Source organism: Oryctolagus cuniculus, chromosome 2 (assembly GCF_964237555.1).
Source record: "Oryctolagus cuniculus chromosome 2, mOryCun1.1, whole genome shotgun sequence".
Classification (NCBI taxonomy): Eukaryota; Metazoa; Chordata; class Mammalia; order Lagomorpha; family Leporidae; genus Oryctolagus; species Oryctolagus cuniculus.
The window spans coordinates 85,713,219-85,733,252 of NC_091433.1; the positions used below are offsets into that span (position 1 = coordinate 85,713,219).

Below are 20,034 nucleotides of genomic sequence, written 5' to 3' on the forward strand. Positions count from 1 at the left end.
GCATACAACCTGTGGCTGGCTACATATGTCATTTTCTTTGAGCATTAGCTCCAAAATCCAATAGCATTCATTTTGTGTCTTGTGGGGACAAGGGAGGGTGCTTTGGCTTTGTGCCCATGTTGGCCATTTAGGACTTCTCTTGTGTCTTTCAGGCATTGAGAATGCCAGCGACATCGCTCTGTACTCGGGCTTGGGTGCTGCCGTCGTGGCCGTTGCTGTCCTGGTTGTTGGGGTCACCCTCTACAGACGGAGCCAGAGTGACTACGGCGTGGACGTCATTGACTCTTCTGCATTGACAGGTGGCTTCCAGACCTTCAACTTCAAAACAGTCCGTCAAGGTCAGCGGCGTAGGTCCCCACACCTCATCCCCAGGACCATAGACTACGCTCGCACAGGAACCCCGCTGTTCTCCTGGGCCCTGTGTGAAGGTAGCTCTGGGCCCTGGGAGCCGCTGCCAAACTGTCTGCACGTATGAGGAGACCAGACTTGAAGAAGTGGTCGGCTTAGGTCCTTGGCTACTGAGGACAAATGGACCTCTGCGTACCACTACCAATATTTTAAATGAGGTGTCTCCTTCCTGGATAGAGCATGAGCTTAGCCAGTTATTACACCTCAAGTTATTCAACTTCCTATGTTAAGAAGACTCTTTAAGTTAACTAAAACACTCAGTATTCAAGACTGAGGACCAAATCCTATATCACAACCTGCCAAGAGTACGTATTATCCTACTTATGGAGCAGAATTTTTGTTGTTGTTGTTGCTTTTAACTTAAATAAGTAAAAGGAGGGTATATGATGGGACAGTTTGAAAAAAAAAATACGCATCTAGCCTAAGTGACCTTCAACATTGTCAGTCCAAGCCACCGTTTGTTGTGGGAGAATGGAAATCTGTCCCATCAAGCTATAGCAATACTCATTCGCAAAGCAGAGAGACATTTTATTCTCTTCTACGAACCCAAAGTATTCCTGATTGTGGGGTGGGGTGAGACACATGTGGCTTTCATTTTAGAACAAATGAAGCCATCTCTCTTTAGAGATGATGTTTCAATCTGTGTCTTCATCAGCTGCATTGTTATTTTTATTATTGTTTTTTGGATGTCAGTGATCCCATAACACAGATCAGGTACTTGGCTGGGATTGACATATAGGCTCCTGAAATGGAAACCCAAGCATGTTCTGAAAATGAACAGTGAGGTGGCCAACAGGGATGAGAATCTTCTTCCCACTGTTTACTTCTGGGCACCTCTGTTAGGCTTCAGACGTCCCCTAAATGTAGATACATGGCTTAGTATATGTGATTTAATTAGAAATATATGTAATGAAGAACTGATTTTTATACTACATAACTAACTGGAAATATATTTCCTTCAAATTATAGGATATGAATACTTTAGAGCAGAACATTTAAAAATCTCAGGAAATGCATCCTGAGGAAAGACAGTTTTGGGTGTAAGTCCATAGACTTTGAAGTCAGTCATGTTGAGTCCAAAACTGCTTTTTAATCTAGTTAACCATTGACCTTCTCTGAGCCTTAAGTTTTTTTATTTGAGAAGCAGATATAAGAGGAAGATAGAAAGTGCATAAGAGTACTCTACCATCTGCTGGCTCACTTCCCAAATGCCTGGGAAAGCCAGGGCTGGGATAGGCAGAATGCAGACTTTCGTAAGCTTACACACGTCTCCTTACAAGGGCTTCTTGGAACCTATATGTATTGTGAATCTCTAAGAGAATGGATAGCTTTGCCAAACTTAGTTGACCATTTTGGCTTACATTTCGGGCCTCCAATAGCTGTGAGCCTCCCTTATAGTCATGGTGATGCCGCTACTGACACGGGTGGCCGTATGGTGTTCACCTCGACTGTCTTAGAACAATGAATCGATTGCCCCAGGGAAGTGAACAGTGAGGTCTTTCAGCAGAATGTGGTTCTTGGGGCAGCCCAGGGACTTGAGGAAGGTTTTCCAAAGAGAAGATTGGAATGATAGGGGTGGGTGACTGACAGCCAACTTTCTCCAACTTTGGACTCTATCAGATGGACGTACTTTTAGAACCAGGTATTTTCTACTGATGTGCTAACTGCAGGAAGTATTTTTGCTTCTTTGCTTCCCTTCCCGAAAGCTTGGACAGTCTTTTAAGAGTGGCCAAAAATTAAACTTCAGAAGGTGAGAGCTGAGCCAGGAAACATGGGGTATGATTTTTGCAGTCTCTACGGAAACTCCTGTTCCAGATTCTCCTCAGGTGTGGAATGCACTGTACATTCCTCTTCTTGCCCGGGAAGACCATAAACAAGAGTAAGGTCATAACCTGTGGAGCTTAGTGAGTCCTTTAAGAAGCACAGCTGATTGATTATTCCTTTGTCTTGGCACAACAGCTCCAAGCGTGGAAAAAAACCATCATCAAGGAGCTCTAGGTCCACGGTGATCTTTCATCTCACTTGTGTATTTCTCTCTCTGGTTCTAGAATCTGGGAGCATCAAAAACAAGGAATGGAAAAAGCCAGATTTAGAGATTTCTTACTGGCATTGCAACAAATCATGAAAACGGAACAATAGAAGCTAATCCGATGCAGCCTAGAATTGTGACATTTTCAAAACTATCATGCCATCACCTTTTGTCAGGCCCCAAAGGAAGCTTGTTTAAAATGGCTTGAATTTCAATTTGAGATGTCACGTTGATGGACTGATATGGGTGGGAGGTTTGCGACTGAGGTTATTTTGTTAGTTACTAATAAATGAGATTACTTCATCACAAGGAAATATCACCACATTTCTTTTTAATATCTGGCTTGGAAAAAATTGGTGAGCCCCAACAGATGACAGAGTCCGATGTCTCAGGTTTTTAGAAAGATTGTGTTTTTTTCTTCTTTTTGTCTTCATTTGTGGTGAGATAGGAAAGAAGCCATTCTAAGCTGCTCCCCTTGTAGGACCTGAGGCCCTCACTGTTCCCGTGGAGTGCCTGCTTTCCTTCTGAGTGACAGATGTTTAACAAGAGCAAATGGGCTACTGAGACTTAGAGTGATTCATAAGACCCCTCACGCCCTTTTGCTCTGAGAGTGCATTGTTTCTTCCCCCGGCCCCAGATGTGGCCATGAGTTCCAAGATGAAATGTGCGGGAACCAGCTCAGCTCGTGTTGTAAACAGCACTGCCTACCTAGTCACCACGCTGTGTCCGCCCATGCCATTTAAAGGAGCAGATATGATTTTTTTTTTTTTTTTGCTCCAGATAGGATTTCAATACCCATTAAAATAATCATATTAAAAACAGCAATACCTGAGTTAGTTGCCTGTTTTAAACAGAGAACTTGTAAAGATCTCAGATTTTAAGTCATCTGCATTCAGAGAATGGATGGTGCAGGCTGGACCTCCTGAGTCCAAGACTCTGGAATTCCAAGACTTCTGACAGCCGTTCCATTTCCTTAGGGTGAGCCTGAAGAGGTGGCTCTGATTGGAGGAGCTGCCAAGCACACAGGTGGTTGGGCTCTTGGTAGAGGCCGAAGCCAAGGGGTTACTGAGGTGCCTTTAGTTTCCAAGCAACAAGTCCCTTTTCTTTTCCCAGGTAACTCTCTGCTCTTGAATTCTGCCATGCAACCAGATCTGACCGTAAGCAGGACATACAGTGGTCCCATCTGTCTACAGGATCCTCTGGACAAGGAACTCATGACGGAATCCTCACTCTTCAACCCTTTGTCAGACATCAAAGTCAAAGTCCAGAGCTCATTCATGGTCTCCCTAGGTGTGTCAGAGAGAGCCGACTACCATGGCAAGAATCATCCGGGGACTTTTCCCCATGGAAACAACCGGAGCTTTACTACAATGCATCCCAGAAACAAAGCTCCCTACATCCAAAACCTGTCATCTCTCCCCACAAGAACGGAACTGAGGACAACGGGTGTCTTTGGCCATTTAGGAGGGCGCTTAGTCATGCCCAACACAGGTGGGTGGTGTGTGTGTGTGTGTGTGTGTGTATCTCCCAGTGTGTGTAACCACTTTGTGTTCATGCAGTTGCATCCTGTCAGATTTGTCTTATGATATTTGCCATCTCCTCGTCAGAGCGGTAAACACTGAGGCTCCAGCAACCTGATTTACTCAGCAAACCAGAGTTAGCACTGAGATTTGCATTCTCCATGTCCTTGGAGAGTCAACACTCCATGTGATGTGCTGTTAGAGAGTTGATAGTCTTATTTGCTTAAAAGGTTTGCATGGTACCTTTGCGATATTTATCTAGAACGTGACCAGGAATCCTTGAAAACATTCTTTGACATGATTGATAGGTACCATGGTTATACTCACACCTGATTTATCCTTTACTATCTACTACTTTTCTAATTTAATGTACTAATTTAGTGAAATGATGCTCAGGGTCAGATTTTATCCCAAGTGACCTCTGAGTCTACGGATTTTGCTAGTAATTTTATTTGATGTGAAGCAGTGATGAGATTCATTGTGGAGTTGCTCTTTTGAATTCTAACTTCAATTTGAGGGATATGTCACAAGTATACTTAATTCTTAGGTGTTTCCTTTACTCATCATTTTGGTTGGAAGAGAATGTTTTGACAGAATCCTTAAGCTGTCCAGCCCAGATTTCCTTTAAAATTATATCCTGTCTGTGGATTTAGTCTTCTGAGTTGCCACCTAAGTGGATGGCAAAAGAGGTCGATTTATCCTCTGAATTTTAAGCAATGAGATTTAGGTGGTGAGCTGAATCAGGCAGTTCTTTGTTGTCTGCTGAGTGTGAAAAAGGCCACTTGATCTGAATGTGTGAGTAGATGACAGATCAGCATTGAGTCAGGGCCATTGCCATTAGGGTCTTAACAGATTTCTCTCTAGCATGGAACTAACCAAACTCTCCAAGAAAGCATTCTGTCTCATCAAATGCAATCGGTGCCAGACCAGTCTGATCTTAGTCACTGGAAACTGAACTTCATCGTAAGTTGGTGAATTTTGTCTTGTTCTCTGCTACATGAGTCCCTTCCTTGAAAACTCCACTTCAATCTGTATGTTATCGCTTGCAAATATCCCTGTAATACAGCCCTAATAATGATTTTGTTTTCTAAGCTTCCACTTCTCTAAGTCTTTCTTAGTCAGTGTTTAGAATGTGATAAGCACCTTTGTTCAAATGTGTGTGACTGGGTCGATATGGTGGCTGTGTATGATCTAATGCTTCCCATTGGTACCTGGCAGGTAGGAGACTCAGTGAGTCAGCCATGTTTACCAGTTACCTATCCTGTAAAAATCCATAAATTTTCCTGGAAAAGGAGAGATAAAAAAATGCATTCCCTGATTTCTCAAAGAATAGGATTTACACAGCAAATCATATAAAGTTCTGTGTTGTGTTATAGTGTGTGTATGTGTGTGTGTGAGCTCCTCTTTCTAGTTCATGCTAGGCACCTAAGAGGCCCTCAGTAGTTGTTGGTTGAGTAAGTACCCCTTGTCTCTCTTCCCATACCCTTGTTTTATAGTTTGTTTTTGTGCATATTAACATCCATGTTGAGGGGGTACCAAAGTCAACCCATTCATTGACTACGTTTGTTTACAATTCATGAAAGAAAGGAGATGAAATCCCGATGAACCAGAGATTTATATTTTTCTTCATTCCTGATTTGAGAGGTACTCATGTTAAAAACTAAAAGTGCTGGTGGCCCTATGGGGTTTCCCAAATACTTCCTCTGTGAAGGGGCCATTTTCAAGGCTCCTTGGATAAGGAGCACTGGACAGTTCTAAAGCTGTTCATTGAGAAGGGGTTTGAGGAAAAATAAATGTTGGAAAATTGAAACATATGCTCAGTTACTTGCAGAATACGAATGCAAAATATGCCCTGGGAACTCAAGTGTAAAGAAAGCAAGGCACAGAAATTTTGTTTCTTTTAAACCATGCATCCCAAATTATTACTGGGTGCCTAGCAATGATTTCTCAAAGTTTTAGCATTCTCCACACTCTAGAAATCATTTATTATGTAAGATATGAAACAGGAAACTCAGACAGGTGGTTCTGTTATCGTGTCAAATTAAAGGCTGTCAGAGTAGCAGGTGGAGTTTGAGGGGAAGTATATTTTATTGTAATCAGGGATAACAAGTGAATGACATATGGAAAATGGATATTCCTTTAAGGGATTCTTAGCGTAAAGGTTTCCCACAGTGCCTCTCCTGCTTCATAATATATAACTTGCCATCAGTACTGCCACCCCTCATGACCCTTGCCTTTGCATTTGACTGCATTCAGTCTCGACATACAAATTGCATGTTTAGGTAGGTGAAGGGAAACATACTTTTAAGATTATGCAATTTATGATTGTAAAAGAGAAAATTAGTTTAAAGCTCCAGTGATCCTACGGATTCAAGTCCAGTTGAGGAGTATTATGAATAATGTTTCGATCTAAACATCAGGGAGTTAAGCCGACTTGAAAAGAACGAGATGTGATCTGCTCCACAAACAGCTTTCTCAGGTATCTTCACACATATTTCTTCTCTTTTGATCTGGAATTAGGCCATCAGGCTGTGATGATCTCCAAACAATATCGTGTCTCAGAAACTGACTTTTTTCACTGAAAATTTTGAAGCTCATTCATGTATTCATGATCATATGTGTACTGTGTGCTCCTGCTCTAGGCCAAGTATTATTTACGTCAAATGGCATCATTGCTTGACAACAGTCTACTGAAGACTAAGGGCTCCATGTTTCTGTCATCTTCACAGCCCAGGGAGCTCAACACAGAAACAGCAAAGAGAAAGTGCAAGGTCAAACACAGAGAGGAGACAGAATGTCTAGGGCATGTCTGTATTCAGGCTGACATCCAAACACACCGGATATTCTGTGTTACAAGTTGAATTCAGCAGCAGGGAGGGGTCCACTGGACGACACTGCTTTTGGCAGTGCATTTCAGGAAGAACAGACAATGCAAGGAGCCTGATTGGAGTTCCCTAAGTATGGCAGTTACAGTTTTGCTACTCTGGGAAGTAAGGGCCAGAATACAAATGGATCTCCTCGCTAAGAAACTGTAAGCAAGATTGAAATGTGCCTCACTCTTAGTGCCCGTGAAAGATACTGATGATAAGTAGCACGTTACTGAGTAACGCTCATAAATGTGAATCACTAGCAACTTGTCCTGCAATGAGTCTTGCATGGCTCCACTCTATAGCTGCTAAGAGACACATAGAAGGTTATTAGTAAAGTCTGCATCTCTGCATTTAAATTATCGTCAGCAACCTGAAAGCCTTCTGTGTGATCACATTAACTCTGACGAAAGGGAGAAGGTGAGAGCTGTGGTATTCAAGGAATGGGAAGATGCCCAGCGATTTCATTTTCTAAAGATTTTGCCGCTTCCTTATTTCATTTCTTTCTGTAAACAAGCAGGTACATTAAATAAAATCCCTGTCATCTCTAGACTCTTCTGTCTTAGACGCAGTGAAATATTTTCTCTGCAGCATTCAGGAACAAAGATGAGACATTTAAAATGCAGTACAATGAGGTTTTCTGTGCCTGGCCCCCTACCACATATGATTTTATGGGAAACAGCTGCTGAGTGCTTTTTTTTTTTTTTTTAATTTGACACTGACACGAATATGGTGAAAGTACCTTTCTAACTTCTGTTTGCAAATTTAAGATCTTATTGGTTTCACAATGACCTATAAGTTTCCTAAGTTTATCAGATGATCTTATTTACTTTACTTTCTTGATGAGATTTGATTGTCCACTGAGTGCCACCCTCAATTTACTTCCAGATTCACAATTTGTAGGTCAATTTCAGATTCTAGCATGGTAGAAGACAGCTCACCCATCATTCTAAGTAACTTTTTAAAGAAATCAATGGATGGAGACATGATGGAGAAATATTAGGGTATTTTCAAAAGTTCATGGAAAATGGAATTAAATAATTGGAGTGCAAAAAAAAAATTTGAAATTTATGTATACAAGAGGTCTCCAAAAAGTTCGTGGAAAAAATGCATATTATGAAAAAACTATTCATAGATTTCAAAATGTCTTTGAGCCAAAATAAAATTTTAATTCCATTATTCTATGAATTTTTTAAGTACTCTGATACATTTTTTTAACTGTGGAGTAGATTAACCAATGCGTCGTCACTTGTATTTTCAGATTTGCTTGTTAGTGTCTAGACTTAGGATATCCAGTCTTTCAATAAAATAATAATTTTAGTTCTCAGTTGAAAAACATGCATTTCCTTACATCACTGTGATTGGGTTTTTTAAACCTTGCATGGTTGGGGTTTTACATAATCGCTATAAGAGTCTTTGATGTGGGCATCTGTAAGGTGCTCAAGTGAGGAACTTCAGAATAACTAGAAAATCAATGACTAATCTCTTGGCATTTTCTGTTTTAGGGGTGAGCTTACTAATACCACATGGTGCCATCCCAGAGGAGAATTCTTGGGAGATTTATATGTCCATCAACCAAGGTGAACCCAGGTGAGAGACAGAGAAAGGTGACACATTAATGGATCTTCTGCAGGAGATCCGAAGCTATTAAGATAATGAGGCGTGGCGGTGTGTAGGTGAGATCGTGAGCTACTTGATTCTATAAATACTGTACAACCCATTGCGAAACGATTGACTAGGAGGAAAACACCCATGGCCCCCATGTTGCAGTCACTGGTTTCTAAACAGGAGATACCAAAGAGAAAACTGTGAATTGGTTAGCAGGTCGTAAGCAGAGCCTCTGCGTGAACACTGCTTCACGTAGTCTTCCTCCCAAATAAAAAATGTTATTCCTGGACACAGTCTTTGGTTCTAGACATTATGCAAACTCAGACCATGATTGACTCACGACTTGTGCCCCCTCCCCTTTTTTTTATTTATTTATTTTTTCAGTTTGAGAGGCCTAGAAGGAGTACTTCCATCCACAGGGTCACTCCCCAAATACCCACCACAGCCAGGATAGGGGTGGACTGAGCTGGGAACTGGGAACTCAATCAAAATCTCCCACATAGGTGGCAGGCATTTGGAGTCAGGAGCCAGGAATTGAACCCAGGCACTCTGATGTCAGACACAGCTATCTTAACAACTACACTAAACACCCAGCCCGCACAGCCCTCTTGAGGTCAGCAGAAGACCTGCCGTCTACTGGCCGTGAGCAATTTCTTTAGCAGTTTTTCTCAGTGTAAAAATATGGCCTAGATTTCAATAGCTTTCAGGTCTGACAAATTTCAGCAGCATTAAATTCAATTACAGGAACAAATACAAATCTTGTCACGTACTCCTTTAATGAAAGTAGTTTGGTTGTTTTCTTAGCTCAGCTATGGTATTTGTGGGAATGTTGCCTTCCTCCCCACAAGATAAAACCCAGCTCCTCTTTAGAAAGCAATTTCTCTCATAAACTGGATATATACCCCTGGCATTTTTAGTCATAACATCTTGGTTAGTTTAGAATAGATTTTTTTTGTTGTTGTCGTTGTTAGCAGAGAATACATGAAAGGAAAACACTGGAAGGAAAAACAGCCAGAGAAACAGATGGTGTACACAGATTTCGATAGCTGTTTCCGTGACAGGATTTGCTGGTGCCCAGTGGTGTTAGCTGCCTGCTGTGCGGGGTGTGGGAGGAATAGAAGGGAAGTTTTGCCAGTCAATTGTTGGGAGGTTCTTGCTTCACTGACGTAGACTGGACGGTGTTGGGACTGATGTTCTTCACCTGTTTATTCCTGACCAAGTGCTGCTGTCCAAAGAACTTTACTTGGCACTTGGGGGAAATGCAAGCTGTAGCAAAGTTGAAGATGTTAAGAATCTTAGGTCAGGCCGGCACTGTGGCTCACTAGGCTAATCCTCCGCCTTGCGGCGCCAGCACACCGGGTTCTAGTCCCAGTCAGGGCACCAGATTCTGTCCCGGTTGCCCCTCTTCCAGGCCAGCTCTCTGCTGTGGCCAGGGAGTGCAGTGGAGGATGGCCCAAGTCCTTGGGCCCTGCACCCCATGGGAGACCAGGAGAATCACCTGGCTCCTGTCATCGGATCAGCGCGGTGCACGGGCTGCAACGTGCCAGCCGTGGCGGCCATTGGAAGGCAAAGGAAGACCTTTCTCTCTGTCTCTCTCTCACTGTCCATTCTGCCTGTCAAAAAAAAAAAAAAAAAAAAAAAAATCTTAGGTCAATCAGTTGCATAGACCTAAAAGTAGAGTGCCCTGGAGGGAACTCAGCTCTTATTTGTTTGTTTGTTTTCATCCATTTGGTTGGTTTACCTAAGAAGCCACGCCTGTTTGAAATTGAAGTCATGGTCAGTTACACGTAGTATAGTCATCACTCTGTATCTACAGGGAATTGGTTCCAGCATCCCCTCAGATAACAAAATCTGCAGATGCTGAAGTCCCGTCTATGAAATAACATTGTGTTTGTATTTGCCTTACACACATCCTCCTGTACATAATATCTTTAGATTATTTACAATATCTGATACAATGTAAATGGCACACTGTATTGTTTAGGGGGTAAGTCTGTGCACGTTCAGTACAGATGGAATATTTTTTCAAATATTTTCACTTGGAATTGGTTGGATCCTCTGATGCAGAAGATGCCGGAGATGGACGGGGACCATGAAGGATGGAACCCAGCCTGTCTTCCTTCCCTGGGTCACAGCCTCCTACCCACCCTGACTTCTGCGTCCACTTCCCTTCATTCTAATTGATCCACTGAGCTTTGGTTCACCTCCTTCCTCTCAAACCACTCCCCAGGATCCTCCACCTCATTACATGAGAACCAACCTAGGACAGTTTCACATTTTCCAAGTAACCTTGTTTATGACTTAACCTCAATCCTCTCATCTCTACTTAAGGCCATCTCTTAAGAGGTCAAGGCCAAAATGTGCCAAAAGGCATCATGCATAGAGGAACACAAATGGCTCAAAAACATCAGGAAAGAATGATCACTGGGTGCATCCTGCAATTTTAAAGTAAGCGAAAGAAATATCTCAGGTTTAGTCAGAGCTAAAGGATTGGTTGGCCTGCCCCGTGGCACTTTAACCTTGCGAGTTCTGAGTTAGCCAGTTTGTCCTATCTGTGTGTCCAAGGTGTGGGTTCATTACTGCTGTCTAGGAAAGCTGTCAAAAGTAGGGACAGCTTATCCAAGACTTCCGCTCTGTGAGGCAGCATTCTCCCATCATAATGTGGGAAAAATAAAATTGTAGGAAGGACACATTTCTGCTGAGCTAGCTGGAACCCTCCCACACAATCCTACAAGGGGACTTCAGAAAGTTCAGAGGAAATGGGACTAAAAGACAAATTGATTTTGGTATAAAAATCTGAAGTCCAGAGATCATCTTTGCATAATGCACATTTTCTATGACCTTTTTGAAGACCCCTCAACATACATGAAACTCAAAAAATGCACCAAAATAAACCCATTTTTTAATTCCATTTTCCACAATTTTTTTAAGTTCCCTTGTATCTCTGAAGGAAACGGCCAGTCCCTTGCTTAGAGACCATTTAGCTCTCTTTGCAATCCTCATTCTCTTTGCATGGGCACCACAGTACTTCCACAGGCACTAAAAACAGCTAATGTGTTTTCTGCTTTTTTCTAAGCTGCCGTGCATTTTTGCCATCCCTGCCAAGAGGCAGCCCAGACCTGACTTCTTCAGCTTTTAATCTCATGATTAATCAGGCAAAGGCCATTGTGTCATCTTTTCTTTGTAATGTCACTTGAAAACCCATTTTCATTTTGTGCCGTCCCGCTGTCACCCTGAACTGTGCTAGACGAAAGGCCCATTTTCCTCAAAGTCTGGAGAGCTGAAATGCATTGCTCTGTTTCTTTCATCTTTGCCACCAGAGCCACCGCAGTCCCCTCCCCGTCAGTTCATAGGTGTGGGAATTAGATTTACTCAGCCTCCAGCACTTCTGTGTACAAAATAGTGTAGCATCTTCTGTGTAAGCTAAAATCCACGCCATTTTCCCAGCCACCACACACGGCTGTTGCCCCTTTCTAAGTTCCATTCCTGACCTAGCAGGGTGATGATTCCCTGGAATTGTAACTGATGCAATTAGTTCAAATTCTCCACCAGATTCCCAAGGGCGTGGCTCTGTGGGATGAGTCAAAGACACAAAGCAGTCTCCCGTGCTGGCATCACCTCAGCTGGTTCCACTGTGATGTTTTGGTGATTTTAAGTGAGGGTGGTGCTCATTGTGTGATAGGCACCCTCTCTGTCACTGGAGAGCCCACTTGTTTTCTTGGTGAGCTTGCAAAAGGACATTGTATACTTCCCAGGAAAAGGAACCACTTCATAGTAATGTCTGGTGTGTAGCACACAGTGGGGGTAACTACATTTTGCAAAAACTTATCATGCATCTTATAAAGAGCTGGAAGACAGGACTCACTTTCCCTCCAACACCCCTGCTCTGTTTACCTTTTCAGATGTGCCCAACTGTGTCTTCATGTATCTTTTCCAGCCCCCTCCTGCGGTCTGACCCTGAGTTAGTGACGATGCTTAGGAACTTCTGTTGAGGTTTTCTAAATAGAGAAACGTCAAAACCTTTAAGGAAAAATAGAGTTAAAAGATAAGTCTATGTTTGTGCAAAAAAATTTGAAATCCATGCGTGGTGTTTTATTTTTTTATTTTTTTATTATTTATTATTTTTTTAACAAGCAGAGTGGACAATGAGAGAGAGACAGAGAGAAAGGTCTTCCTTTACCATTGGTTCACCCTCCAATGGCCGCTGTGGCCAATGCACTGCGCTGATCCGAAGCCAGGAGCCAGGTGCTTCTCCTGGTCTCCCATGCGGGTGCAGGGCCCAAGGACCTGGGCTATCCTCCACTGCCCTCCTGGGGCCACAGCAGAGAGCTGGCCTGGAAGAGGGGCAACCGGGACAGAATCCGGCGCCCCGACCGGGACTAGAACCTGGTGTGCCAGAGCAGCAGGCAGAGGATTAGCTTATTGAGCCACAGCACTGGCCAACATAGTGTTTTCATAATGTGCATTTTCCACAAACTTTTTGAAGAATTCTTATGCATGGATTTTAAAACAATTTTGTTTTGCAGCAAAATAAACGTATCTTAATTATATTTCCTGTGAACTGTTTGAAGTACCCTCATGTAGTATATTCAGTGGTGTGCTTAAAGCAGCCTTTGAATCCTTGGAAAAGAAATCTGTTTGGATACACTATTCAAGGGTTCTCCCAAACATTTGCTTCATTTCATCTCTGTGATACTTTTAATTTTTTTGTTTTATTTGTTTGAAATACAGACACAGAGAATTCTCATCCAGTAGTTCATGCGCCAGATGCCTACTGGGACTGGGCCAGGCTGAAGCTAGGACCCACAAACTCAATCTAGGTTTCCCATGTGGGTGGCAGAGATCTCAGTGCATGAGGCATCTCCCACAGCCTCCCAGGGTGCACTTTAACAGGATTCAAACTCGGGCACTCCATGATGGGATGCCGGCATCCCAAGCAACATCTTAACCACCACGCCAAATGCCTACCCCTTCTGTGATGATTTAGGAAAATGGATTTTGTAACATTTTAGTGGTGAGTTTTTAAAATCAGGAAAAAGAAGGCTCTGAGAAACTGAACTTCTTTCTCACTACCAGCCTAGCCACAGGCAGAACCACCCCACTCACAAGGTAGAGAACACTTAGTGATGTCAAGGGGCCAGGGACTAGAGGAGCCCCACAGAAAGGAGGCGGCATGAAGTTGGAGCTGCCACAAGTTCTTGGTGGTGAGAAGCCTTTGGCTCCACCTGGGCTCCATGCTGGATGAGTCCTCCTTTTTTTAAATAGATTTATTTTATTTATTTGCAAGAGTTACAGAGAGAGGTAGAGTCAGAGAGATGGAGAGGTCTTCCATCCGCTGGTTCGCTCCCCAAATGACCGCAATGGCCAGAGCTGAGCTGATCTGAAGCCAGGAGCCAGGAGCTTCTTCCAGGTCTCCCACGTGGGTGCAGGGGTGCAAGGACTTGGGTCGTCTTCTACTGCTTTCCCAGGCCATAGCAGAGAGCTGGATCAGAAGAGGAGTAGCCGGGACTAGAACCGGCGCCCATGTGGGGTGCCAGTGCTTCAGGCCAGGGCTTTAACCTGCTGCTCCACAGTCCTCCTTTCTTAAAGGCCCCCCCTGGCAGAGGAGGAACCCAGCCAGGATCAGGAACACCACCTCTCACTTCTCAAATTTTACTTTGCAAGACTTGGAGTCTTTGTTTGCATTTGGGGTTGAGTGTATGTAGGGCAAAATTTCATCTTTTCCAACTTAACCAGATTTCAGTCATTTTAAAAATAAAATTAAAGTAGTCAAGAGGGGCCATAAAAAATGAACTATCTCTTGGGGCTGGTGCTGTGGCATGGCAGGTAAAACCATCACCTCCAGTGCCAGCATCCCATATGGGCGCCAGTTCGAGTCCCGGCTGCTCCACTTCCGATCCAGCTCTCTGCTGGGGTGAACTATCTCACGTCCAGGCTTCTGCACACAGACAGAATGTACACACATTGCAGGAAGAGTGCAGAGGCAGTCCAAGCTTCCTGCTGCTCCTCTCGGACCTTTCCCCCTTGCAGCCCTCCCTCCCCACCCGTGGGCAGAGAGTGGAGAACTGGATCAGAACATTATTATACAGAGCTTTCTTCTGAGAAGCAATAAAATGAAAACAAAGGCAAACATTCATTTCTTTTGTCGGTTACACCGTTGTATGGATATCCCTGACCAAACACATAGACCAGCATTAGAAATGCTGTATGTCACCCTACTAAAGAATTTACAGAACACACGTTTTGGAATTTGAGCTCAACCCAAATGAGATAATTCAGCCCCTTTTGTCTTCCAGTTTTTACTGTGAAATGATACTGTGGGTACATGTTGGTGTTAGAATTGGGAAAGCAGAGATGGTGGTGGCTTGAAACATCATCCTCAGGCCGGCGCCGCGGCTCACTAGGCTAATCCTCCACCTTGCGGCGCCGGCACACCGGGTTCTAGTCCCAGTCGGGGCGCCGGATTCTGTCCCGGTTGCCCCTCTTCCAGGCCAGCTCTCTGCTGTGGCCCGGGAGTGCAGTGGAGGATGGCCCGAGTACTTGGGCCCTGCACCCCATGGGAGACCAGGAGAAGCACCTGGATCCTGCCATCGGATCAGCGTGGTGCGCCGGCCGCGGCGGCCATTGGAGGGTGAACCAACGGCAAAGGAAGACCTTTCTCTCTGTCTCTCTCTCTCTCACTGTCCACTCTGCCTGTCAAAAAAAAAAAAAAAAAAAAAAAAGAGACATCATCCTCATTTAGGGGTCTTGGGTGTACAGTGGTTTTAATGCTGAAGTAGGAGGTAAACCCAACTACTAGACTAGGAAGTCAGAGGGAAACAGCTCTTGAACATGGAGCACGGAGGGTACTCTTTCTTCCACAGGAATGAGCTTACAGACGGACCCTGTGGACTGGCTCCTGGTGGGTTTCACTCCACAGTAGCAAGAACTACACACTCAAAAACAAAATTAAAAATACACACATATACACCCCTCCTACTGCACTGTGCCTCACAGAGCACATAAGCCCTCGGAAATGCCCTTAAGCCATTTGGGAAAGGATAATTTCTAGAAGAATAAGAAGAAAATTGTATGTATTGATCTTTTATCAATTAGATTAAAAGACTGATCAAATAGCCATTCTGCTAAAGAGTAAGCATGTCAAATTCAAAAATCTGGAACCAAAATGCTGCAAAACCCAAAATGTGTTGAGCCGTGTCATGACACCGCAAGTGGAAAGTTCCACACCAGGAAACTTTTGTTTCATTCACAGAATTATTAAAAATAATGTACAAAATTACCTTCAGGCTATGTATATAGAAGTAGGTAAAACATGATTGAATTTTGTGTTTCAATTTGGGTCCTGTCCCCAAGATATCTCATTGTGTATAAGCAATTATTCCAAAATCAGAAAGAAACAACAAAACACAAAGCCCTCTGACAGAGGGTGTAGCCGTTTCAAGCTATCACCCTTTTAAACTGAATCCATTAAAGATCTTGTCCTGGGGCAGGCATTCCATGTACTGGTTAAGCAGCTACTTGGGATCCTTACATTCTGCATCCATGTGCCTGCGGTTCAGATCCTGGCTGCTCCAGTTCCAGCTCCTTATTAATATATACCTTGAGAGGCAGCAAGCAATGGCTCTGGTACTTGGGTCCCTGCCACCCATGTGGGAGACCCAAATGATGGTCCTGGGTCCTGGCCTGGTCCTGCCCACTGTGGCCACATGGAAGATCTCTTTCCCTGTCTCTCCCTTTCTCTGTCACTCTGCCTTTCAAATAAATATAGTGCATCTTTAAAAAGAATTGAGCTGTTTTAATAACTAGAGGATACTGGAAAGCTATCGAATCACAATGAAGTATATTCCAAGAGCCCTGCTACCAGTGGTGATTCTACCATGCAGAGTTTTGTTATTCATCATGAGGAGGAGCCAAATCCAGTTATTATAATAGATTAAACCTCATGAGCAAACCCAGTTACTTAAAAGAGTGATGGCATTGCAGTGTGAGATGCCCAAACATTGCCAGGAGTGAAGGATTGGACCCTTCTGAAGGCTCGGGGAAGGTTTAGACAGGAAGTGGCAATTGACTTATAACCTGGAAGAGAGTAAAAGGCATTCCAGTCAATGGGAATGGTATGTGCAAAGGGACTGGAATATACATAATATCACATATTTTGTAAAGGAAGCAACAAAATATGAGAGGAAGAACGACTGGGAATGAGGCTGAAAAAAGGCAGGACTAGATTATGTAGTATTGTTTGCTGCCTGGAGGAGAGACTGGCATTATCTGAGGAGTAGGGAGGGAGGAGGTTAAGGTTTGGGAGAGCAGGTCATACTCACAGCTCATCTCCACTGCTGCTGTCCAACTTCAAGTCCTCGTTATACAAGCATCCACCTTGGGAGCACAGTGAAAATCTCATTTTGCTCGACATAATTCTTAGTAGTATTTCTTCTATCCCTCTAAAGTATCTCAATTTGGACAATAATTTATGTTCACTCTACTTTTGAATGTCCTTGTCTTTAGAACATTTTAAATCTGTCTGTAATCCCCACATTGATAGCAGTGGGAAGCTTTGAGACACTTGGGGGGAATTTGGCAAGATCTGGGGTGTGTGTGTGTGTGTGTTTTAATGTGAGGGGAAGGAGGTGAGGAAGTGGAAGATAATTCCCGGAGCTTTGGCTTGGGAACCAATGATTAATTAATAGACTCACCAGCTGGAGGTCAGCGGAGAGTTTGTGATAATAGTTTTATCTGAGAGCAACTTTGGATGTCTTTCCAGGGACTAACCACAGCTCTTTGACTTAGAAGAAAAGGGTTGGAAAAAAATTATTAAAGAATATATAAATAAGAGGAGGAAAGCAGTATTTATAACCAAGAGCAAAAGAATCCAACTCCCACATGCAGCTTTTGGCTTGAGCATGTGGCCGCAGTAAGACGCCATGACACTGTGCATGGACTATGCCTACCAGCTTTGTTCAGAGTGAGATCTTCCTGTACCTTCCCAAGCAAGAATCTGCCAGTCCTGGTGCTCACTGCAGTGAGTTGCTAGCATGCCTACCTTTTCAGAAAATGTGCAGCCTCTCGCCTTGGCATTATGGGAGAAATAGAGTTACTGGAAAGGAAATGACCTGATGGAGTGAGGAGAACACAGGAATTCAGACAGCTGGGGCTCCCGTCCCCCTTGGCACCAGCCCATGTGACCTTGAGCAAATCTTTGTGTGTTACCACCTACAAATGATACACATTATTAACTATGCCCCAGGATTTTCATGAGGACAAAATGACTTCATATCTGGATAGTCCAGGGCAAACTATACAATGCCACAAAATGCTGTATCTTTAAATATATATTTTAAGTAACTGTCCTTAATGGTTTTTAATTTCCTAGGTAACAGAAGTTTGCTTTGCTCTGTTTCCACTGCTGCAGGGTTCTCCCCTTTTCTTTGCACCCACATTCCTAGACTCAATCACAGTGAGCCTATTTATAGCTCGCTTTAAAATCAAGGGCCTTATGAGGGTACAGAGAATGCCCTGCACCCCTCCCGTTGTGTTTCCCTCTGAGTCTCACAACACTCTGGCCTATGGTGTATACCTACAAGGTGTGTTGTGTGCAGGCAAACAGTGGACTTCAGGGAGGCTGATGCTCAGGAGATCCGGGGCCACCTTGAACAGGCTTTGGTCCTGTCTACTTTGCTAGGCTTTCCTTTCTAGTGATGGGCGCACATGAGAAGTGTGCTTATCACCATCCCTGTGCCATGGTCAGTGGTGGCATTGAACTGATTTGTTGTTTTAAGCGAGTTTTAGAGATATTTTTTACTAGAAGAATCAAACTGGTGGCAGGCATATACCTACCCCTTCCGCGAGACTTGGTGTTAATTAGCTATATAGTGGGTATAGGGAATCATGAAGAAAGGCATTTCCTGTGGAACAGAAAGGGGGTGTGGGGTCATTTTGGCTTGGACAAGGGGAGTAAGTTGCTGCCAGTTGAGAAATGCATGAATTCTTTCAGGCTACCAGTCCCATGCAGTGTCATAAAAGGGACAATTTATCAAATGGTGTCTTGAAGGCCTAGAAGGGTCAATGCACCTTTCATGGAAGATTGTGCTCTCTTCCCCAGTGAAATCACTACGTCATTTTGGTTACAATAGAATGCCGTCACCACCAAAGAAGTAACCGGAAGTGATGAGAAGGGAAGGGGAGGACAGGGGACAGAAAAGGGATTCTTGCATTGTCAGTTTAAGTTCTGCTTCTCGGGCACGGTGGAGAATGCTGCTCTGCTCAACGCGTTCACCCTGCAGCCCTTTGGTCCACACACACACACACACACACACACACAGAGGAATAAAAATGATCAACATCTTAATATCCATCCGAAGCCCGCATGAGCTCACAATGTGAAGTGATTAGCGTAGTCAGGGGGAGTCTTTAATTAAAGATGCCATAGACAAGCTAACAATGGCCGTGAGTGTTGTTAATAGATCTGATGAAAGGCACACCTTAATTCCATCAGAGAAAGTTGCTGCTCCATGATCTGATTGCACATTGTACAGGAGCTCCTATACTGTAATTATTTTTATTTGTATGTGCCGCCGATTTTATTGCCCGAGCTGGATGTAGAAATAACCCGTCCTATTAAGATATTTAATATATATCATCCTTTCTACTTGGCTTAGTTATAGCCTCATAAAAATGCCAGGAGAAGGTACCAGTCCACACTAAGACTGCCTCCATCCTTTTTTTTTTTTTTTTTTTAAGATTTATTCATTGATTTTGAAAGTTATCAGTGAGCTCAATCTTCCATCCACTGGTTCACTCCCCAAATGACTGTAAGGGCAAAGTGGCAAAGCCAGGATCCAGGAGCTTCTTTTGGGTCTCCCACATAGGTGGCAGGGGCTCAAACACTTGGGCCATTTTCCACTGCTTTTTCCATGACAGTAGCAGGGAGCTGGAGCAGCTGGAACACAAGTCAGCACCCACATGGGCTTTACCTGCTATGCCACAACACTAGCTCCTGCCTCCGTTCTTTCTAAGACAACCAGCACCGCCCTTTGAAAACCTCAACAGTCAGGGCTGGCATCGTGGTTAAGCAGCTGTTTGCAATGCCTGCATCCCATATGAGCATCAGTTTGAGTCCTGGCTGCCTTGCTTCCGATCCAGCTCCCTGCTAAAATATGCCTCGTAAAGCAACAGAAGACTTTCCAAGTATGTAGGCCCCTGCCACCCACATGGGAGACCCACTTAGAGTCCCAGGCTCCTGGTTTTGCTGCTGATATTTAGGGAGTACACTAACAGGTGGAAGACCAACCTCCCTTTATCTCTCTCTCTCTCCCTCTCTGTCTTTCAAATAAGTAAATCTTAAAACACTGGAAAATCAACTTCCTAACTCCCTGATCTGTAATCTCTAAATTTCACCATAACAGTTTTCCAGGATTCCATGATGTTGCATGCATATATGAAGTTTTGCCTTGGAAATTGGGGTGGGGGGTTCTAGAGGCTGAAACAATGCAGACGACCCCAGGAACAGACATCTTGGTCAGATTGTGCACTGTGTGAGAGAGAGCAGTGGATCAAGAGGCAGCAGAGAGTGGTCCTTAGGTGTGAAAACCTCTTGATAAGCAGA

At 43.7% G+C, this 20,034-nt stretch overlaps 1 protein-coding gene across 7 annotated transcripts in view; it reads left to right on the plus strand.

Moving 5' to 3' along the window:
- Positions 1-20,034, plus strand: part of UNC5D (unc-5 netrin receptor D) — a 585,082-nt gene that overhangs the window by 506,387 nt on the left and 58,661 nt on the right. For 5 of the 7 annotated variants that reach the window (XM_051833975.2, XM_051833985.2, XM_051833990.2 and 2 more), the window contains 3 exons: positions 153-338; positions 3,551-3,928; positions 8,330-8,414. In XM_051833975.2, coding sequence (XP_051689935.1) covers positions 153-338; positions 3,551-3,928; positions 8,330-8,414 — 649 coding nt within the window. The remainder of the gene's footprint in view (positions 1-152; positions 339-3,550; positions 3,929-8,329; positions 8,415-20,034) is intronic. The other 2 variants (XM_051833981.2, XM_051833998.2) reach the window with 1 other exon arrangement.